This window comes from Hyperoodon ampullatus, assembly GCF_949752795.1.
Source record: "Hyperoodon ampullatus genome assembly, chromosome: 9".
NCBI lineage: Eukaryota > Metazoa > Chordata > Mammalia > Artiodactyla > Ziphiidae > Hyperoodon > Hyperoodon ampullatus.
This window is the reverse complement of record NC_136922.1, coordinates 56837780-56862472: the sequence shown is the minus strand read 5'-3', so window position 1 is coordinate 56862472 and position 24693 is coordinate 56837780. Positions and strand designations below refer to the sequence as shown.

The 24693-nt window shown below is 34.6% G+C and overlaps 1 protein-coding gene across 2 annotated transcripts in view; it reads right to left on the bottom strand.

Moving 5' to 3' along the window:
* Window positions 1-24693, bottom strand: part of STK31 (serine/threonine kinase 31) — a gene marked incomplete at both ends in the record, with an annotated part of 86474 nt that overhangs the window by 46411 nt on the left and 15370 nt on the right. For both annotated transcript variants that reach the window (XM_079711125.1, XM_079711126.1), the window contains 9 exons: window positions 144-275; window positions 1364-1483; window positions 2476-2592; window positions 4214-4393; window positions 11058-11180; window positions 14128-14287; window positions 15694-15809; window positions 20696-20870; window positions 21846-22204. In XM_079711125.1, coding sequence (XP_079567251.1) covers window positions 144-275; window positions 1364-1483; window positions 2476-2592; window positions 4214-4393; window positions 11058-11180; window positions 14128-14287; window positions 15694-15809; window positions 20696-20870; window positions 21846-22204 — 1482 coding nt within the window. The remainder of the gene's footprint in view (window positions 1-143; window positions 276-1363; window positions 1484-2475; window positions 2593-4213; window positions 4394-11057; window positions 11181-14127; window positions 14288-15693; window positions 15810-20695; window positions 20871-21845; window positions 22205-24693) is intronic.

The window sequence follows — 24693 nt, the reverse complement described above, 5'->3', positions numbered from 1 at the left end:
AGTAATTTTATTTAAACACAAACACAGAAGGGAAAAATAAAACAAAATGTGAATAATTTTAAAGAGTGTATTTATGCATTACTCTTATGCATAAATAAAATGAGGTACACATAGAGTTCAGTAAGAACCAACTGTTTCCTTACTTCTTCCAAATTATTCTTTTCAACCAATTTCCATCTCAGTCGAGCCTTTAAGCTTTTCAGTGTCTTTTTAATGGACAGCAAGTGATCCACATTGGGGCTCTTATTTAAACATTCAATAATCTGTTTCTTAAACTAAGTGAGAGAAAGAGTTGTTATATTTTCAACACACAGACAACAATATTAATCGAACAGTCGCTTCCTGACCACTCATTAATTCTCCATTAAGATTCAACTAGTATTTACTGAGTTCAGATTGAAATAAGAAATTCTTCAATTTTCAACAAGACAATTCTACCCACTGATTTCTTAATTATCCACATATCTATTTAGAAGAGTATCATTCTAGCAATCAAAGAAACAAAGGGAAAAAATATTTCAAGCTGAGACACACAGTGAGACACACTTTGCTACAGAAAATGCAAACTGAATTTCTAGTGAGGATGTAAATTGAAATTACCCTTCCCAAAAGTAGTTTGACAATATGTATCAAGTTTTAAGAATGTTCATTCCTTTTGACTTAGTAATTAACGATTTTTAGGAATCTATTTGAGGAAATACACACAAAATTATGTACAAAGATTATGTACAGTGTTATTTATGGTATAAAAAAATGGAAGTAAACTTCATCTGATAGATGAAAGGTTAAATAACACTGTACATCTATGCAAGAGATGATGTTTTAGTCACTCAAAATGACAGTATACGAGAATTATTAACCATATGGGCAAATGTTCATAATACACAATTAAATGAAGAAAACATTTTAAAAACAGTTTACAAAATGATGCAGTGCACATAATATTCATACATACATATAAGTCACCATTCACAAAGGAAATACTCTGAAACTAGCAGAGAGTATCTCTTAAGCAAAGGGGACTATAATCAATGTTTTTATTTCTTCTTATCTTTCTGTATATAGCAAGTTTTCTACTGTAAACTTGTATAGGCAAAAAGAAAATGATAAAAGTTTTAAAGGACATAAGAAAATCAAAGATTTAAGACAATAAAAAAATCTCAATATATTTATATCAGTGAAATGCCATTTCCATTATAGGATGAATTTAATTATATACCAGCTAACAATGGCTATAGTGTTTTTCTAGCAATAGTAAATAATTTATCTACACACTGGGTATTAAACTACTTGAGAAAAGTTTAAGTATTAAAAATTTCAAAGCATCAGTATATAAGACCAATAATATAAAGCATAATCCAACCTCAACACTGTCCTTGTACTTGGATTGTACTGTGGCAATAAGCCTTTCCTCTGAATGAATCTTTTGTACTACTTGACTATATGTATTTAAAGTGATCTCCTTGTCTGCATCACCTTGCACCTAAATGAAATCATACACACAGATTTATATACAAAGGAATACAAAATAGTTAAAACCTTCGATAACAATGGATACACTTTAAAATGATATCCTTAACGAATTTCTATATCTATTCCAAAATATTTCTTAAACATAGATATTTTTCTAGGGAGAAGAGAGATTGATATCAAAGATGTTCATATAGGAAATTTTATTCCCATAACGCTATTATACTTAAAGCTGTCTGAAGTAGAGTGTTAAAGGAAATCAGGGATACTGTTATGCTAAATGTAAGAACTAAACAACATATAAAACTTCAACACTTTATTTTTAGATATCTGTTAACAATCACTTCTAAAATCAGGCCTGACAAAACCATCTAAATAAGGATAATTTGACAATAGGGAAATATAGTAATGTGTATTTTTTAATGCCAATCTTTATAAAATCACAAAAGGTAAAAAGAAACAAGCAAAATAAAGAACATAACCAATGAGACTTTGGTAAGCAGCCTGAGAAACTGGTTAAGAGTTCCAGTGAGCAATATTAACATTACAAAATACACTAATTTTTAACTTTACACAGCAAAAGAGAGTATACACAGTAGGGAAAGGGAGCTACTAATCAAACTTGTGTATCCACTTCCAAGAGCTCTTTCAGATTTTATTTCAAGTTTTCACAAACCCTAAAGAGTCTTATCTTACACTTACAGTCATTGGGTATGATGGACTCAAGAATCAAGTGCTAAAGAAAGCTGATACACTCAGATTAAGAGTTGTTTTCCTGGAATTAAATATTAGATTTTTTTTTCATGTGAAATATCCTACTAAAATCAAAATACCAACCACCCTGTGGAAGAATAAGACTTCGCACTGTATTTGGATTAGAACTTGACAGTGTTACTATCTCAAATAGGCCTTTACGAGGAAAACTAAGACTAGTCTTAACACTCTACCTAGTAAGGAAACCACTTTGCTTCAAAGGAAGCAGTAATAAAGAATATCAATACTTACAATCAGAGATATCTCCAGCTCTTTGCAGACACTTGACTCAGCCTTCTCTAGGATTTCATCAATATTATCAATTGTGTCTTCAGAAGTCAGTGATTCTTCCACAGATAGATCAAAGGCCTCGTTTGCAAAAATAAAAAACATTAAGTATCTCATTTAATTATTTCAATTAGTATTGTGTCCTTATACCTGGAGCAGAGCATTAACTTATGTACTTGGCAACAAGGGGGAAATAAACACAAGAAGCATAAAGTACTACCCTCACAAAACTTAGGCACCTGAAAGAAAAGGTATACACACCTCACATGCCTAAAGAAAACACAGATTTTTGTTTAGGTAATTAGTGATTAAGAGAGATGAGAGGACAATACAGAGGAAAATTATGAGAAAAAACAGGGACAAGACCAAGGTGTTTTGGGGGAATAGTAAAAGAGGCAGTCTGACTAAAAACTGGTAAAGAACCTTGACTGCTCAGGTAGCAAGTTTAAATCTGACAGGTAGTGGGCAGACAATATCAGCGTTTATACAAAGAAGAGGTATGATTATACCTGGTACTTAATGATGACCCACTAGCATTAAGGAATATGAAGATTCAAAGTTAAAAATTAAACCCTGATAGTTTCCATCTCATTAGGAAAACTAAGGTACTTTCTATCAGGAAACAGAGTTTACAATAAGATGTTAAATAGAATAGACATCAGGGGCCCAAACTATAATACAGAACATAAATGTCATAAGCAGTCACTCGGCTTTCAGAGGTTCAGATTTGTGTTATGGAGGTCTAGATTTGGGAAACGGATATGGAAATGAAAGAAAAGGATAACAGATAATTAACCTAAATGAAAAGACAATTATGATCAATAAGAAGACAAAGAAATAACTTAGTTACATTAATGTATCCATAAGAAAGTACCAAAAATGAAGAGTTCTAGAAGTAGCAGGAGATTAAATATTTTTTTTTCCCCAGACAAAGCTAGAACTGCATATTTGGAAATCATTCACACAGAGAGATAAATGACACTATAGGTGTCTTGCCCTTTGCTCAGGAGGATGTAAAGCACACAGAAGAACACAGAATCAATAACAAAATTAGGCCAAAATTTAATTAGGGTTCTGAGTACATTACACAAAGCCACATGCCTCCAAGCCTTTTAGAAAATTACATGGTGTTTTCACAATAATAATTAAGAACTAAAAAAACAAAAAGATTTACAAGACACCTTTTCTAATATCTAATATCAAATGAGACTAATATTCCCCATTTATTTTAGATATCTTTAGGATATTTAAGGTAACTAAAACTTAAAAGACTTACACTGCTAAACAACATTGTAATCATGGCTAGTTAGCCAACTAATGTTAAAACACATATGGTCTTGCTAAAAAAGAAACCAAAAAGAGGAAAGCTCTACTACCCTCAAAGCACATACCCTTATCTCTACACTATAGCTGTAAAATATACAGCTATAATGTAATAAACTCCACTGATATTATCTTACACCTGTAACTTGACTGAAGTTGTTTTCATATATGTCCTAAACAGAGAATGTAAATATGTAAATCCCTCACTCTTCTATCCCAGCATTCTCATTCATATTCTCATTAATATTTTTTCTCTTTTTTATCTCTCTCTCCCTCCCTCCCTCTCTCTCTCAGAAAGAAGTAAATTACATGTGGACAATTTAAAAATACACATTCCCTGGTTTATACTATGACACCACTCGGCAACAGCTCTTGTTACCTTTAAGGTACTCTGAAACCATGTTACAAGATGTTGTAGAGAAACCTCTGTTTCACTTCTAACGCTGGTGAACTCCTCTCTTTTATTACACTTCCAGTCATAAAATTTCTTCAGTATTTCTTCAGAGTTTGTCCCTTCTTTGGCCTGTCCATATACTGCTTCTAAAGAGGCTGACAAATCCTGCAGAGAGATACTTCTGTTTTTTAAAGTTTATTAACTTTATATTAGGATTCAAGCACCATATTAGAATCTGAGAGAAAAGTAGTATGTAGAATCCCTATCTCTGAGCATTTTATAAATAAAACTTACAATAATTAGACATAAAAGCATAAAACTACCTATAAGGTGATTTATTTGGACTGTAAGAGTAAACGTTAAGTGAATTAAGGTTATATATAAATAGAAGGTTGTATATTCTTAGGTTTTTAATCAAGTAGAAATTATCCTTTTTTCTCTGACTTTACGTAAGAATCACTACTATTTTGTCCTGATATGGAAGTTTCTAAGAGCTACTGCTTAGTAAAAATAAACACACCAAAATATTCAAATAATTCCAATTAAGGAAAGACATTAAGCATATATGTGTGTGTGTGTGTGTGTGTGTGTGTGTGTATGCACTTAAAAGCATTTTTAGAAAGGTTTAGAAGAGACAAAAGAGCTTGATGGCTCTCTCTAGCAATCAGACTCTAGAAATGTCACAGAGACAAGAGGAAAACCTAATAGACCCCAGAAATTTTTATCACAAAACTCTGAGAAACCCTTGGAAAGAGAGAGGATGGCTGGTGCTTAGCATTGAATGAATACGGTCATAGCAAGTGGGAGAAGGCCTGTATCACAGCAGAGAATATCCTGTGGGAAAAGAACTGTCTTCATATGCCCTTCTTTCTCCCTCACACTGGGCAGGAAAGCAGCAGCACAAGCAAGAGGCAATGGATTTATACAAGTACAGTATAGGAACCTAGATGAGGCAGAAATTGATAACCAATACAAAAGAATTGGCCAAGCACCCTCTCTTCTTCCCTTTTGCCCTGAATACCTAGTAGCATTTACACCCAAGGGTGGCAGCCCCTGGAAAAGAGCAGTGGCTCTTTTCCTCCCAGGACTGGGAGGTCCTCTGAAGAGTAAGATCATCTAGAAGAAAAGCCAATAGGAAGTAGTTGAGCCCAGACTGCAACCCTAGAAGTTCTGAGTAACAACCCCATCCTATTCCCTAAACCCATCTGAATTTATGGTCCAAGCTTTCACCCCTCCCTAGGTCCCATTACCACACTATCACATATGTATACAACAGCACACTAAGGCAGTTTATTATTCTTCAAGAGAATATGAGGTCCTGAGGGGAAGTACAGGGGAGGATGAAATGTGTGAATAATACAAGCATTCTGAAAGAAATATAATAAACTAAGCCACCTTATAAAAAGGAAGCAAAATCAGTAGCCCAGATAATAGTAAGAACTCAAAATAAACATAACAAATATTCTCAAAGAAAGAAAGAATATTGGAAACATAATGCAAAACCAAGTAGCTATGAATAATAACTGAAATTATTAAGTATGAAAGAAATAACCTTTGAAATAAAGAACACAAGGGATTGGTTAAGTGGCAGAAGAAATACAGCAAAAGAACCAATTAGTGACTAGGTGGTTAAGTCAAGGATCCTTCTAAAAAGACACAGAAAGGGATAAAAAGATAGAAAAAAATGAATGAACAATTAAAATATGTAAAGAACAGAAGTTTGAACATCCATCTAACAGAAGTCTCAGAATGAAAGAAAATGTAAATGAGGTGGGAGGGAGCAGGAGGGACAGTATTTTAAGAAATAATTATCAAATATTTCCTAGAGTTAAAGAAAAACCTCAAACTGAATTGCCTCAGATTAAATCTAATCTTATATATGTTTCAGTGCAATTTAGGAAATAAGTCAAGAGAAAATGTTCAAGCTCCAGGAGGAAAAAAGGTAACAGAAGAACAAAAATCAGACTCATATCAACAACTACTGAAATAAGAAAACAATGGATTATTATTGTCAAAGGTCTGAAGAGAAAATGGACCTAATATTTTGTAGCTCACTAAACAATTGTTTAAAGAGCTTAAATGTAAGCAATTGTTTAAATATTTAAATTGTTTAAATACAATATCCTGAGACATTTAATACCTCACAAAGTCAACCACTCAAAGCCCTCCTTGAAAGTACTCTCAAAGTATTCCAATACAGAGTAAACCAAAAGATATCCAATAATTTACAAAATAAATAAGAGTGAGAAAATAACTCTAAAGTCTGTTACTTCAGATATTATATACAATATCTGTAACAATCTGTGAGTAAAATCCTAGACAACAATTGTGGTTGTTAGATTCATGGGAGGGAGGCACAGACAGACAAAAAGACACACCAGAGGCAAGTGAAAATGTTCTAAGATATCAGGGGTAGAAGGTGAAAAAAAAAGGGAGGAAAAAAGAGAAACCATGATAAACAGAAACACAAAAATAATCACAGAAATAAGTTCCAATAAAACAGTAATTATAAATATATAAATCAAGCTACCCATCAAAAGGCAGATTTACACGTTGGATTCTTTTTAAAAATATCTGTTAGTGTGTTGCCTAAGAGAGACATTTAAAATAAGGGGAAGAAAAAAAGAAAAAATATATAAAGCAAATATTAACCAGAAAGACAGGTGGAATAAGAATTGTAAAAGAAAACAAAAATAAAATTTTATCCCAAAACACCTTAAGGGAAAAATAATGTTACATAACAGCTTAAAATACATAACAATCACAAATTAATTAACACTCAACAATACAGCAATGAAATATTTTGAACAATTTAAAGAACCAGAATATATAACAATATATTAACTAGAATATATAACAAAACTATCCCCAAACTAATCAGATAAAAAAACTAAGCAAAGATACAGAAGATTAAAGCTTAAAATAATAGCTATAGGTCAGAAACTGCACACAAAGAAAACCTAGAATATACTTTCTTTTTGAACTTAAAAGGAACAGTCATGAAAAATTAACCGTGTATTGTAGGCCACAAAAAAAATCTCAATAAATGCTGAGGAAATCAAAATCGTCTGACATTTCACTTCTTTGACCCTCATTATCAAAGTATAAGTTATATTTCTTAAGTATTTACTTGAAGAATATAAACAAAAATCTAACTATTTTTCAGCAAACTAAAGAGAAGCTTAAAGAATAATCTGGTGCCCAGGAGTGGGATTCCTGGATCACATGGTAACTCTATTTTTAGTTTTATAAGGAACCTCCATACTGTTCTCCAGAGTGGCTGTACCAATTTACATTCCCACCAACAGAGCAAGCGGGTTCCCTTTTCTCCACACCCTCTCCAGCATGTATTATTTGTAGACTTTTTGATGATGGCCATTCTGACCAGTGTGAGGTGATATCTCATTGTAGTTTTGATCTGCATTTCTCTAATAATTAGTGATGTGAGCATCTTTTCATGTGCTTTTTAGACATCTGTATGTCTTCTTTGGAGAAATGTCTATTTAGATCTTCCACCCATTTTTTTGACTGGGTTGTTTGTTTTATTGATATTGAGCTGCATGAGCCATTTGTATATTTTGGAGATTAATCCCTTGTCAGTTGCTTTATTTGAAAATATTTTCTACCATTCTATAAGTTGTCTTTTCATTCTGTTTATGGTTTCCTTTGCTGTGCAAAAGCTTTTAAATTTAATTAGGTCCCATTTGTTTATTTTTGTTTTTATTTTCATTACTCTAGGAGGTGGATTGAAAAAGATCTTATTGTGATTTATGTCAAAAAGTGTTCTGCCTATGTTTTCCTCTAAGAGGTTTATAGTATCTAGCCTTACATTTAGGTCTTCAATCCATTTTGAGTTTATTTTTGTGTATGGTTCTAATTTCATTCATTTACATGAAGCTCTGGAGAAAACCATAATTCAAAAAGATACATGCACCCTAATGTTCACTGTAGCACTGTTTACAATAGCCAGGACATGGAAGCAACCTAAACGTCCATCAACAGAGGAATGGGTAAAGAAGATGTGGTACATATATACAGTGGAATATTACTCAGCCATAAAAAAAGAATGAAATAATGCCATCTGCAGCAACATGGATGGACCCAGAGATTGTCATACTGAGTGAAGTCAGAGAAAGACAAATATCATATGATATCGCTTATATGTGGAATCTAAAAAAAAGGGTACAAATGAACTTATCTACAAAACAGAAATAGAGTTACAGATGTAGAAAAATATGATTCCGGGTGGGGGGACATATACACACTACTATATATAAGATAGATAACTCATAAGAACCTACTGTATAGCACAGGTAACTCTACTCAATACTCTGCAATGGCCTACATGGGAAAAGAATCTAAAAGAGAGTGTATATATCTAACTTATTCACTTTGCTGTACACCTGAAACTAACACAACATTGTAAATCAACTATACTCCAGTAAAATTTTTAAAAAAAGAATGAATTGGTGACCGAGGGGAATAGTAGAAAGAGAGACAAACCAGATTTGGCAAAACTTCTTTTAAGATTAAACTTTAAAAAGAAAAGAGCTTTAAAAATGACCTTGTTTGCCAATCCTTCACCTCTGTTTTCTAACAGTTAATGAGAAGAAATAAACCTTTACAGGGTAAAGTAGAAGCTACAATGCAGAGAGGTGAATTCTTTCATCACTATCTTTTTATATGAAAAGCTCACTTCACCATTCTGGAATAACCTGTACTATTTATGCAATTCCATTTAAGAAAATGTTTCAAACCAGGGCTCCAATGGCTCCTGAGCCATACACAGTAATATGAAAACTACACCTTCATCTAGGTGGACAAAAAGAGACCATGCCCATGTCCTGGCTACTGTAAATAGAGCTGCAATGAACATTTTGGTACATGACTCTTTTTGAATTATGGTTTTCTCAGGATATATGCCCAGTAGTGGGATTGCTGGGTCATATGGTAGTTCTATTTTTAGTTTTTTAAGGAACCTCCATACTGTTCTCCATAGTGGCTGTATCAATTTACATTCCCACCAACAGTGCAAGAGGGTTCCCTTTTCTCCACATCCTCTCCAGCATTTATTGTTTCTAGATTTTTTGATGATGGCCATTCTGACCAGTGTGAGATGATATCTCATTGTAGTTTTGATTAGCATTTCTCTAATATGATGAGCATTCTTTCATGTGTTTGTTGGCAATCTGTATATCTTCTTTGGAGAAATGTCTATGTGTCCATCATCGGATGAATGGATAAAGAAGATGTGGCACATATATACAATGGAATATTACTCAGCCATAAAAAGAAACGAAATTGAGATATTTGTAGTGAGGTGGATGGATCTCACTAAGAAAATTCCATTTTCTTAAATGGAATTGCATAAATAGTATCCAGTCTGTCATACAGAGTGAAGTAAGTCAGAAAGAGAAAAACAAATACCGTATGCTAACACATATATATGGGATCTAAGGGAAAAAAAAAAAAGGTCATAAAGAACCTAGGGGTAAGACGGGAATAAAGACACAGACCTACTAGAGAATGGACTTGAGGATATGGGGAGGGGGAAGGGTAAGCTGTGACAAAGTGAGAGAGTGGCATGGACATATATACACTACCAAACGTAAAACATAGCTAGTGGGAAGCAGCCACATAGCACAGGGAGATCAGCTCGGTGGTTTGTGACCACCTAGAGGGGTGGGATAGGCAGGGTGGGAGGGAGGGAGACGCAAGATGGAAGAGATACGGGAACATATGTATATGTATAACTGATTCACTTTGTTATAAAGCAGAAACTAACACACCACTGTAAAGCAATTATACTCCAATAAAGATGTTAAAAAAAAAAAAGAGAGAGACAGTGTCCAGATGTCCCTGAATATCCTTTTCTCCAATTCTCCAGCAAGCTTATTCCCCACAGGATAAAACAAGACAGCTATTATTCAACTTGGTATTAAAGATACTGACAGAAACAGTAAAAATTCTAAGAAACATAAAAGGCAGAAGGAGTAGAAGAGGGTTATTGTGTTCAAATGATATGACCACACAGAAAGCTCAGAGTATCAACTGACAAAAACTAAAAGAGAGTTCAGCAGAGTTGCCAGAGAGACATCAATATATAAAAATCAATAGTATCCCTCTACACCATCAAAAATAACTAGGAAATGGAAAATAAGATAACATTCACAAAAGCAATCAAAAGTATAAATGTCTTGGAGTTAAATGAAGAAAATCCATGAGGCGCTATGGAGAAAACTTTTAAACATCATTAAAAAACATAATAAAAGATGTGAATAAGTAGAAAGACTATGTTAATAGGTGGAATGACAACATTGTCACACTCATTCACTCCAAATTAGTCATTTCTGAGCTGATAGGATAGGACTAAAGACAAGGTTCCGCAACATCATACAGCTACTGTACTCCATCCCCTATCACAGATCTTAAAAGCCCTATAACTCAAGGATCAGGATCCCTCTCCCTAACTCTAACATATGGCTTTACTAGATTTTCTGCTAGAATGCAGTGGGTAACAGGGACTCACCTGCCTGCTACTGCTCCTGTCTCTGTGAGTTTTCCCAAAGAATGCTGCTCTAGCAAGCCTGACATGCCTGATCATTTTACCTTGTTTGCAGGATAAATACATACACATACATAAACACATTAAATATATCAATATAAAATTTTAACACCATTAAAAAGAAACTAGGATTTATCAAAGAAAATCTTTTGCAGCCATCAGTACTATCTGAAGTCTAAAGGTAAATGCTAATTTCACCTCTCAAACAATAAGCATACTTTAATGTATATTTAATGTATATTTAGTATCTTTTAAAATTCCAACCTGTAATGTTTTCAAGCGTTTATTAAGAAGTAACTCATCAACTTCCAGAATAAAAACTTCTACTGCCATGTACAGCTTCTGTTGTACTTCATTTCTTTTGGCTATCAAAATATTCCCTTCATTCTGGAGGAAGGAAAAAAAAGAATAAGCATCATTAATATATCAGGTGTTTTTTTACACACTGACCTCTATGAAAAAAACTGATCTCTTAAAGTTAGTAAAATTTAACATTACATTCTCCAAACATAGTAACATTTCAGACAAACACCTGTCTCCTTAGATCAACAACATGACAAAGAGTTTTCTCTCCCTTAATTAGAAATAAGATTTACGTTCAACAATTCTGCTCTGTTAATCTTCATCTTTTCCCATTATTTCTGCAACAATAAAATTTTTGCTTTTCTTAAGAAAATTATACAAGTGTCTATGGCTAATTACACACTGTCTCCTTCCTACTCTCAGCCCACCCTCAATTCCTTCATCTCCTTATCTTTCAAGATTCAGTTAATCTCCACCATGATAAAACCTCCAATTCACCCAAAAGGCTATGTTTGGAAATAGATATGAGAGACATCCAAGAATGCTGTGCATTACCTCTGTTATAGTACTTACCAAACTATATTAAAACCATCTATTTATATATCTGGCCAATACCCAAGGTAGATAGAGGGATAGGACCACGTCTTAAACAAATGCATGTGTCTACTACCTGTAACAGTGTCTGGCACATACACTTAAAAGCCTGAATGTTAGAATAGTCTTTTTTGTGTAAGCTCAACCAGACCATTATATAACTAATTATAAAGACAAAAGAAAAGAATCTCTTTCATCAAAAATACACCTGGCGGGCTTCCCTGGTGGCACAGTGGTTAGGAATCCGCCTGCCAATGCAGGGGACGTGGGTTCGAGCCCTGGTCCGGGAAGATCCCACATGCCGTGGAGCAACTAAGCCCGTGTGCCACAACTACTGAGCCCACGTGCCACAACTACTGAAGCCCGCGTGCCTAGAGCCCGTACTCCACAACAAGAGAAACCACCGTAATGAGAAGCCCGCACACGGCAACGAAGAGTAGCTCCTGCTCACCGCAACTAGAGAAAGCCCACTAGCAGCAATGAAGACCCAACACAGCCAAAAATAAATAAATAAAATAAGTAAATTTATTTAAAAAAAAAAAGTACCCATGGCAATCAAGTTAAGGAACTGTGCGAAATATATAAGTGAAAATAACAATACTGATCCAAATTAAGTACAAGAAGGGAAATAAAATGACAACTTTATCTGAGGGACAATTATGACTCTCTATCCAATAATCTACTCTTCAGTCTGTCAAATAAACTTTAGGGTAATAAAGCCTAAAAGTAAGTCCTGAAACATCAGCAGTAATGGAAATAAATTGCTTCCAAAAAAAAACCTCACGTTTGTTCTACTAGAATACCAAGTCCTAGGTATATATATACTAAGCCCTCTCCCTCCCTGTGATAAATCACTTTCCTATGCTCAAATGACAAAAACAAAACAAAAATTAAAAAGCAGTCCTTTCTCATCTTTTCATCTTACTACATGAAAATACATGATGAAGTATTTTAATACTGGCAGTATGGTTTAAATGGAACTAGAATAGACTTTGCAATCAGGCATACCTGCGTTCAAATTCCATATTAACATTTAGAACTACGTAATCTGGACCAATTTCCTTAAACCCTGTGGGCCTCAGTTTCCTGAGGAGCAAAAGTGCCCCTTTTTTTTTTTTTTTTTTTTTGCGGTACGTGGGCCTCTCACTGTTGTGGCCTCTCCCATTGCAAAGCACAGGCTCCGGACGTGCAGGCTCAGCAGCCATGGCTCACGGGCCCAGCCGCTCCGCAGCATGTGGGATCTTCCCGGACTGGGACATGAACCCGCGTCCCCTGCATTGGCAGGCAGACTCTCAACCACTGCACCACCAGGGAAGCCCAAAAAGTGCCCATTTTTAAAAGTTAGTATACAAAAAAGTTTATAAAGTATCTATAACATTGCCTGTGTTTCATAGAGATTCAAAAATTATTACTTCTGTCACTTTTTTTCTTCCACAATCAGAAGTAACCAGTAATGGTCTAATATGTAAAATAACCCAAATCGAATCCTTTATCCAAATTAAACATTCCTGGCATTTTCAAAGACCTAGTTATTGTTTACTTTTCTCATTCAGAGCCAATTACGCTGCCAACTGGCCAACCTAGAATGAATAGGGAATAAGACTATCAGGGTACAATCCCCAGAGGCAGAAACCACCGATACTTAAGATAGGACAACTCCAAACACAAGTTTAGGGCTCATAGGTACTATGGAAAGCTACGATTGTTGTACCAAATATCTTTATATGAAAAACAAGGAGTTCCATTCAGCTCAATATAATAAACTAAAGAAAATTCCAAGAGGAAATAAATATATTTTTACCTACACTAATGAAGTCACATGAAATATTCCATTCTTCATATCCCTCCCCTACTCACATATGGACGGCTTAGATAGCATTTAACAGTAAGGCAGAGTCCTATAATGCAGCATAAAACACACCACTCAGACCAGAAGACAAGATCCACATTAGCAGTTGTGGGAGCCACTCTGGCTTACAAGCCTCATGCCCCTCAAAAGCCACCATCTCTTATAGGTATAGCTGCCAGGGTCCCTCAAGGGGTATGCCCAGTTGCAAGTATTTGTAGTTTACAGTTCCTCCCAGTCCAGATACAATTTATCAATCAGGGGTTTTATTTTTACCTAAACAATGTTGCCAGTAACATGACTGAAATATCATTTCATCAAATTACCAAGGGAACAGAGAGAGGTAAATTCTCATGCAAAAGGGACTGCAAAAGGGTTAACTAACCCTTTTTCCACAATCACTACTTATCTATTCTACCTTTCTTACAAGGCAACAAAAGAAATCAAATTATTAATATGAAGATATGTAAAAGTTAAAGATTTCACATAAAGTATCATTCCAATATCTGCAGTCCTTCTGCTTTCTTGAAAGACATTATCTCCTTATATTCAACAGATAAAAATCATCATAGAGAAAAATTCTTAACCCACCACATTCTGACAAGTTTGAATCTTCTCCTGAGCCAAAGAGTATTCTGCCCAAATTATCTCTAATTCATTCAGAGAAGCTGGGAGAGTAAAGCAGTCTTCATCCAACACTTGTATAGCATCTGAAAGGTCATTTCCAAAATGAACATTGATATTGACACATCTATTAAAACAGCAAAAGGAAAAGATCAAGAAATTTTTAAGGTGTTGTGAGAAAAAAAAATACACCTAAATACTAATGGTCTAAAGTTACTATTTACAACACTGGCTATGAAGAGGTACTTTTTTAAATCATATAAAATCATAAATAACTTTGATACAAACTTTTAATTAAAAACATAACTGATTGAGAAAAAAATTTAAATATCTTTTTCAAAAAGCTTTATATAAAAAGACAACTTCAAAAGTCCACAGATTTTAAATGATATTAAATTAGATTTATAAATAATTCTGTAAAATTTTATACTTAAGCCAATCTTGCTTACCAAGATGACAGGCACATAGTCCTTGTACCTTAATAAGCAGACTAGCATTTGCAGAGTTTTTTAAAATATCCAAAAAAAAAAAAGCAATGAGAAAGACCAAATAGCAAAACCAACAAGGCCCATCATTTTCTTTTTTCTAGCTTCCAGTTAGACTGCCACCATTCTAACAGCACATTATTTCCTCAAATATGGGTTAAAATATTTTGAACTGTTTTGGTTCAAAGTCTATCTCACAGCTTTGCAAGTGTAGTCACTTGAATTTTTGGTTGTGCATTAAAAGTTGATTAAGCTCTAGAGAGACTTAATTTACTCAAACTATTTAGAAACTTATAAACTAGATACCGATTGATGGATTTATACTGGAGAATATAAATTCCCACTGGACAAAAGACGAATGTGCAGGATCAATTCAGGGCAACATCTTCTTAGTGTTTCAAAGTACATGAGAAAATGAATTACTGGTTTAAGTTGTATGTATAGCACAAAAAGAGAACTAGGTTGTTTGGAGAACTATTTTTTCCACATTGCAGAAGAGGGTGAAAAATTATCCCTAACCAATAATAAAGCAAACCTCTATAAAGTAAAATACCTACATAACTCATATATAGAGTCTGAGATATGCTGAATAAACTCTGCACAAAACTTGCTAACCAATTTCTTCTGACTCCATGAAGATCACTTTTCTTCTAACTCCATGAACACTACTTTCTTCTTTCTTTAGACGGAGTATAATCAATTTAGATTACCAAAATCTAGTTTCAGTATAGGACTGAAAATAACCCCAAGCAAAACAAGAGGACATAGTAGTTTCTCATCAAACTACCACTTAGAAGTTGTGTTGACTTTTCAATTTCATTCTCATAGATGACTTTTAGGACACTATCACGGCACACAGTGATAACAGAACACTAACAAAAACAATATAAAATTTGTCTCAGGAGTAACTATTTTTAGTTTCCTTCTTTAAAGTAATAAAAATACAAAGATTAAGTTACAAAGCAAAAATGGCAGGCATACAAAACAAAGCACCAATTAATTAGCATTTGTTTTAAACTATCCTTCTTAAAAATATAGTTTTACCTACCTAATTTCTTTCAATATTTCAACCTTAGCTGCCAGATTTTTCATTCTGGTACCTACACAAGTCTTCAGAGTACTTTCTAAATGTTTAGTCAAATCCATGGTGGTTGCTTTCTCTTGCTGAAGCAAAGAACAAATACATCTTAGTTAGACCCAAATAGGAAACTGTATTTCTACTGTTATTTAAATGATTTTTAGGCATAATTAAAATTTTAAAGGCTAAAAAATATTAGGCGACAGGATGACAAACATTGATTTCCCTACTAGCTAGGATCTGAAAAAGATAAACTATTCCAGTCTTCTGCCTTCACACAGAGACACTCTTATATTGCATCCTAATAAGAAACCAAATAAAAACAAAATTTCACATATTATATGTCTTAATACTTAGATTTTAAAAAGAAAAATAAAAGATCCCCTTAAAAACCAAATGATAATCAATGACAATTTGTTTTCTGATGAAGTCTGATGTCATTCTGCATTATAAAAGAATCAAAAACATCATTTCCTTGACCCAAGCTAGATTAAACTCCTTGATTCTGAGTGGTACCTTAACAATATGTCTAATATAATTATTCAAAATAATGTATAGAGCAGTAATATGGATAAAGACCTAGCAATTTCATTCCAATTATACTACAAACCAGGTATTACATAGTTAAACACAGAAATTTTACTCAATATTTAAACAACATGCTCTCTGGTGTTCACATTCTCTCCAATGCTTCAGTTAAATAAAGAGAGAGCCAATACTGAATGCTGATTAATAGTAAGTTACATTTGGGAATGCTCATGCCCTTCTGCTCCCATCTGCTGAGGAGCATGACCATGAAGAAGCAGTTATGTTTGTTCTTAAATCTGTTTATATCCACTGTAATTGCTATGATAATTACTCCAAAAATTACATAAATCTAAGAAACAGAAGTGGGAAAATAAAAAGTTGTTGAATCTTTGAAAATGTGTTTAATGCTTTACAAAGACTCGATAAAAGCAAATTTTTAGTACAAATTGCTAATGAAATACATGTGGATGAGAACTATAAAATTCTGAAGAATCGTTTAAATCTAAAAGAAATGTCAACTCAGTTTATTTCTCAACTGTCTTAAACTTATTGTTAGTCCACCTGTAAAAAAAAAAAAAAAAAAAACCGGAGCTCAGATGACAAATAATTAGTATGGTTTTTAAGACAAACAACAAATAACACAAATAGAAAAGATGCCAAACTTAAACCCAACCACATTAATAATTGCATTAAATGAAAATTAGCTAAACACTCCAATTAAAAGATGTGAGATTATCAATCTGGACAAAAACAGCTTAGACTCAACCATATAAGCTGCTTATTAGAAACACTTATTAGATATAAAGAGACAGATAAAAATTAAAGGATGGAAACTATATACAAGGCAAACATTGCTATATTAATATCAGTCAATGTGGACTTCAGAACAGGGAGCATTCCCAGCAATAAACTGGGATATTTCATAAAGACAAATGAATTAATTCATCAAGAAGACACAACAATTCTAAATGTGAATGCATCTAATAACAAAGCTTCAAAACCACAAAGTAAAACCTGATGGAACAAAAGGAAGAAATATACAAAACCACAATAATATCTGGATATTTGAACACTCCTCTCTCTGTAACTGAAGGAACAAGTAAACAGAAAATCAGTCATGATACAAAAATCTTAAACAATACTATCAACCAATTCGACCTAATTAACATTTATAAAACACTCCACCACACAGCTGTAGAATATATGTAATTTTTAAAAGCATATAGAACATTTCCAAGGACAAACAATACACTGGATAATAAAACAAATATCAATAAATGCGAAAGGACTGAAACCATACTGAGTATGCTCTCTGATGCTAAGAAAATAAAATATCAGTAACAAAACTATACTGGGGGGAATCTCCAAATATGTGGAAATTAGGCAACACACTTCTAAATAGCTCATGATTTTAAAAAAATAATAATAACGGGAAGTTTTTAAATGTTTGATTAAATAATTTAAAAAACATATAAAAATTTGTGGACTACAAGTAAAGTGATGCTTAAAGGGAAATCTTTAAACATTATAAAAGAACAGAAGATTATAAACAATTATATGAATAAAAAATAAAACAATACAAATTTCCATCTAAAGAAGCTAGAAGAACAAACTGAAGGAAGGAAATAATAACAAAAAACAAACAAAGATAACAAGAAACAAACAAACAAAAAATGCCAGAAATCAAAAACACTGTAGGGCTTCCCTGGTGGCGCAGTGGTTGAGAGTCCGCCTGCCGATGCAGGGGACACGGGTTCGTGCCCTGGTCCGAGAAGATCCCACATGCCGCAGAGCAGCTAGGCCCGTGAGCCATGGCCGCTGAGCCTGTGCATCAAGAGACGGTGCTCCGCAATGGGAGAGGCCACAACAGTGAGAGGCCCACGTACCGCAAAAAAAAAAACCAAAAACTGAAAACAACCTAAATGCCCATGAATAGGAAAATGAGTAAATAAACTGCGGTATATTGATAGAATGGAACACTACTTTGCAATAAAAATGGACAAACTACTGATAAACACAACCTCAATAAATCTCACAGACATTATTCTTTAAGTGAATGAAGACAAACATAACAGAATACGTATCAGAGGATTATTCCATTTAAATGAAATACAGGACCAGGAAAACGAAACTGTGGTTATATATAAATCAGAAGAATGGTTGCCCTGAGTGGGAGGAAGAGAGGATAGGGCAGAAAGAGATACCAAGGAACTTTCCAGGGTTGAAAGAAAGGCTTTATATCTCCAACAGGCAAAGCAGTTGGCCTATAATCCATTTACTCCCTTCATGGAAGGGGACCAGGACACCCATAGAGAAAATAAAAGGCAGGTGACTAGTCTAATCTCCTTATCAACTAAACCTTTAAAAAGAAAACAGAGTGTTTTCTAAGAGGAAGAGACCTTACCTCTGAAATGCACTTAGCAAGATGTTCCTGGCTAAAGGATTAGTTATAATGGATAAAACCCACGATTAATGGATTTGTGAGTCAGAGTTCCCTGAAGAATGTCACATATGAATCTAGGGGCTGGAGATTGAGTTCAATCACCAATGGTTAATGACTTAACCAGGCCTATGTAATAAAACCTTGATTTAAAAAAAACTCAGAAAAAAAAAATTCAGAATGATGAGCTTTGGGGGAGCTTCCAGACTGGTAAACAAATCCATGTGCTGGGAGAGTGGCAGGCCCAGAGACCCCCCCACACACCCCCTTCATAACTTCCCCTATGCATCTCTTCCTTCTACTTGGCTGTTCCTGAGTTTTATCCTTTATAATAAAACTGTAACCATAAGCATAGCACTTCCCTGAGTCCTGTGAGTTGTTTTAGAGAATTACTGAATTGAGGGCAGGGGGTGGGGGTGGGGTCATAGGAACCCTCAAATTTATACTCAGCCAGACAGAAGTGTGGGTAGCCTGGGACGTGATTTGTGGCTGGTACCTGAACTGGGCTAAATCTTGAGGGACTAAGTCCTTACCTTGTGGAGTCTGAGATAACTCCTGGTACTTAGTGTCAAAAATGAATTGTTGGACATTCAGTTGGTGTTAGAGAATTGGAAAATAGTGTTGGGATAACATATTTAGTATCAGAAAAAGCTACACATTTGAAAACCACACAGTATTCTTGGGGGGGAAAAAACTGCCCCGAATCTGAGCAAACCTTGAGACCTAACTACCATAAAAGGAAACACATGGAGATACAGGAGCCTATTAAGCAACACAAGGATGCAGATTAAGCAATTTAAGAGATCTATCAACCAAAATGCAATGTATGGGCCTAATAGGAATTCTGATTAGAAGAAACCAACCGTAAAAGGACATTCATGGAGCAATATGGGAAACCTGAACATTGACTGGATATTAAATGATATTAAGGAATTATTGTTAATTTTTAAGTATAATAGTATTATGGTTATGTCTTTTTTTGTGTGTGTGTGGTATGCAGGCCTCTCACTGTTGTGGCCTTTCCCGTTGTGGAGCACAGGCTCCGGATGCGCAGGCTCAGCGGCCATGGCTCACGGGCCCAGCCGCTCCACGGCATGTGGGATCTTCCCGGACCAGGGCACGAACCCGTGTCCCCTGCATCGGCAGGCGGACTCTCAACCACTGCGCCACCAGGGAAGCCCTGGTTATGTCTTTTTTGAAGTTCTTTTCTATTAGAGATACATACAAAAGCACATACATTAAAACATTATGAATGGGATTTGTTTTAAAATTACTCAGGAGGTACAGATTTTAAAAAAGACTGCTGTGTAATAATTGTAAAAACTGGGTGATGGACACATAAGTATTAATTATTCAATTCTCTCTTTTTAAAATGTTTGAGGGACTTCTCTGGTGGTTCAGTGGTTAAGAATCTGCCTGCCAATGCAAGGGACACAGGTTCGATCCCTGGTCCGGGAAGATCCCACATGCCACAGAGCAACTAAGCTGGTGCACCACAACTACTGAGCCTGCGCTCTAGAGCCCGCGAGCCACAACTACTGAAGCCTGCGTGCCTAGAGCCCATGCTCCTCAACAAGAGAAGCCACCGCAATGAGAAGCCTGCGCACCACAATGAAGAGTAGCCCCCGCTCGTCACAACTAGGGAAAGCCTGCACACAGCAACAAAGACCCAACGCAGCCAAAAATAAATAATAGATTAAATAAATAAATAAATAAATAAATAAAATGTTTGAAAATTTCCATAGTTAAAAATTTTTAAAGAACATAAGAGGAAATGTAACTGAGAAATTATTAATCTCTCAAACATCCAATGAAATCCAAAGATGATTAGTTTGTAGCATAAGAAAAAAATCTATAAACAAATATAAAGAAAGGAGAGAATAAAGAGTGGGGAGATGAAGGGAAGGAAAGGAGACAGAAAATTAAACAAACAAATAAGAGCAAATGAATATAAAGATTTCCCAGTTCATCATTCTTTACCTTACGCCATTGAACATACCATACCTGCAGCTCCTGGAGAGTCTGTTCTACTTTCAATTCTAATGCCTTATACCTTTCAAGAAGAACCTCCTTCTCTGTTTTAAGCTTTTCATTTTCTTCAATCAGTTTCTGGTCCTGCTTAATTTTTGCCAGGCTGACATTCGACCCTAAATTAAAGCCACCAACAGCCGAATTTTCCCTATTAAAAACAAATTCACTCATTGTAAAAAACAAACTGTGTAAGTGTTACAGGGATCAAACCCTAAAATTCTCTTGGGTTTTTTTTAGCATGATATATCTTAAAGTTAATTTTGGAAACTAATCTAAAACCTTTACCTAGTTCAACATTAAAAAATATTTTTAATGCAAACTAGGTTTTATAACTGAAGAAACACTTCAAAAACAATGCCTCCAAATCTCAAAGAATACATATTCCAACTTCTTCATAGCAATATCAACTCCAGGAAATACAGTAAAAAGCATTTCTGTATCAGTTTCTTCCAATCCCTCCTCCCCATCACCCCCACTCCACCTGACAGTTTAGTTCCTAGAGCACTGATAAGGTCCCAAAAAACAGCTATATTACCCAAGACATGGCATCATAGCCTAGATTATGATACAGAAGTATAAGAATGGTTTGGTAAACATCAAACCTGGCTTTTTGCTTCAAGTTTATAATTCAAAATTATCTAAAAAGTGAACACCTTTGGTAATAATCAAATTCTATCACAGTAAATTTTCACAAGAAGAACAAAGAGCCTCTCTTTTGTTAAAAAGGAAAGGCAATTCCCTAAAACTCATTAAAATATTCTTAAAGCCAAAGGAAAAACTTCAAGCTTATCTGAAATTCTGGCTCTTGGCTGAATCATTTAGATTTAGGGGTAGATTTTTATTTTTAATAAATGTATTCGGAAGAGTTGGAATGAAGAGTTGGTATGTGAACTTCAAACAATTCAGGGATGATTTTTCTTTCAAAATGGCTTTTAATTAAAATATTCCTGCTAAAGAGGAGAAGAATACCCGCTTGAGAAAAACAGAAATAATCAGTATCATGCCTCAGAATCACTGACATAGTTGTGGACTCCAAAAACATAAGCCTTGACTTCCACTATGACAAGGGCTTACACCATAAATCAGAAATTAGTTAAGACTAAAAATCCCAACGTAGTCTTACTTTGGAAATATCACATGATTTCCTGCATCATTTTCACTCTTGAAGTCAAGAGACAGCCTCCCACTTAAGTGGTCCTTTGGCCTGATAAAGGGTGACTGGTTTGATCTATGCTCCCACAAAGGAATGTGGCTTTTGAGGTTCCTGAGGACAAACTGACCAGGATCCGATTTTTTTTCCTCACAGATGTTAGTGCTGGAAGTAAGTTTGCATTTTTCTGCAAATCCTTTCTTAGCCACCTCTTCCCCTATATCCACACTGCCATACTCAGCCTGAGCAATAACTGTTCCATCTTGATAGGTTGCTTTAATTCTCATTTTTATTTGCTTTTCAAAAATCAAGCTCCTCAAAAAGACTCTGCCCTAAGAAAGATAAAAAAAAAAGAAGACATAAACCAGCTACACCAACATGTTTTTCTCCACTTATTTTGTTTCTACCTAGTTTTTCCAACGATCGTATTTCCTCATTCTGAAATCTCTATAAAAGTGGTCTTACCTTGTTGTTGGCTAAATGCAAATATACTTCTGCATGTGTATGACTATATTCCAATTACACACTTGCTAAAATCCTTTCCAGAAGTAGAGCTGAGACCAGTATAGGCAGCCATATTTATACATTGTTAAATGTGTACCAATTAAACACCCTAGAATAATTTTTTTAAACCAAGCATATTCTGCTGACATCACAAATTATTGTGAAATTCTTAATACTTAACACTTCAAGAAACTCTGTCCTTGGGCAACATATGAATTTAAGTGGAAATAAATCTACTTTTTACAAAAGTTCCAATTACCTAAAGCTGAATGTTCTAAAGGTATACTATTTAGAAATTTTTACAAAGAAATCTGATTTTCAGACTTTTCTCTGAAGTGAAATTCTTTTTAGTTATGGTCATTAATCACAATTAGTACAAAATTGTTCAACCAGATTCTCCCTGAATCATATATAATTACAGGCAGAACCCTTAATTTGGAATAAAATCTGAGTTCTCCTAAATTCTAACAAAAAACTTTATTCAGAAATAGGAAAGCATCACTTGCTTTCTTAGTCTACCCAACCTTGTCTGGATATATTAGAAAATAGGTTAAAAGACCTTTAAACTGTTAAACCCATATTCCAATCTCTACCTCTCATTCCCTCATTCTACATGAAAATTTTCAGAGTAAGAAAGGCATTTAGGACATAATTTAATCTTCTTTGATCTTCAGCAATTTTTACCACCATTTTGAGTTTCAGTTTCAACTGTGCTTCAGCATAGGTGTGAAAGTGTTGGTTTAAAATGTGTTGAAAGTATTCCAGGACACCCTCTGGAAGTCTCTCTCTTTTTCTTTTTTTAAAATTTTAACTGAATCCCTACTTATCCATTCATCCATTCAAATGCTAGATAAACTGGATGCTCATCTAACACCTAACAGGCAAAAGCAGGGAGATTATGCATAAAAAATGAATAAAATACTTGTCTCTACCAAGACAGTCTTGTCTCTACCAAGCTCACCATCTTGTGGGGGGAGGAAGAAAATTACACCTCTACATGCCTATACATTGAACTAAAACAGCTGCAGGAGAATGAATGGTGGGTATCAGCAAAGACTTCTTATAAGAAATTACATTTGAACCTTCAGCTGAGAATTAATGGCTAAACATGGACTTTCTAAGCAGAGGCACTCAAGAATAACCATTTCTTTCCAGAAAACATTCAGTTTGCTAATTAGTTCAACTCCAATGAATAGTCTTTTCATTGAATGTAAGCATGCAAATACAAATAATACCATCTATTAAGAATCTATGAAACATATAAAACATTCTCAATACTGAAGTTTATTTCTTCAGTTCCAAAAATAAATTTTGAAAATGACATTTTCTTTGATTCATGTTTGTTTCAATCTACATAAATTTTATATCATCTTACTACGAGAACAGCAATGGACTTGAGTTCTAGCCCTAGATCAGCCCTAATTAGCTTTATGACTTTAAATAAGTTATTTAATTGTTGTAGACCCAATTTCTTTATTTGCAAAACAATAAGATGAGAGCAGATGAATTCTAAGGTCTGTAAATTTAAGATTCCAAGGTTCTAGGCATGCAAGAAATTCAAAATAAGCCTCTACCTTAGTCAAACATTTATATTAAAAAAAAGTAATAAATTTTAGATTTTAAACCAAAAATTTATGGTGTAATTTTACAATAATATCTATGCTTTACTCTATTTATGAGAGTCTAAGTTTTAAGTACAGAACCATTTCTTACAACTAACTATAGTGCAGACAAAACTACACCCAACGGCCTAAAAGATTCTAAAAAAACAAAAAGAGGCAAAGAGAAGGTTTTCAAATTTTACTGTTCCTGGGCTTCCCTGGTGGCACAGTGGTTGAGAGTCCGCCTGCCAATGCAGGGAACATGGGTTTGTGCCCTGATCCGGGAAGATCCCACATGCCGCGGAGTGGCTGGGCCCGTGAGCCATGGGCGCTGAGCCTGTGCGTCCAGAGCCTGTGCTCTGCAACGGGAGAGGCCACAACAGTGAGAGGCCTGCGTACCGCAAAAAAAAAAAAAAAAAAAAAATTTACTGTTCCTTCTAGTACTGATTATTTTCAAATAAGTCATTTGAGCTGCTAAATATACAATACAAATCTGATTACTTTGCAATGTGATATTCCCTCAATGGCAGTATCAGCTACCAAAAGAACATCACTGTTGCACAGATTTAAAAGGAGGTAGGATTCTTGTTAAGACTACCACTGAAATTATTAGAAGTCTTCCAGAATTAGGTTGCTAACCCAAAATTTAATGGAAACAAATACAAACAGTAGTCTAGATTAGCAGAACATCACTGCCAATTACTATATCGAACAGT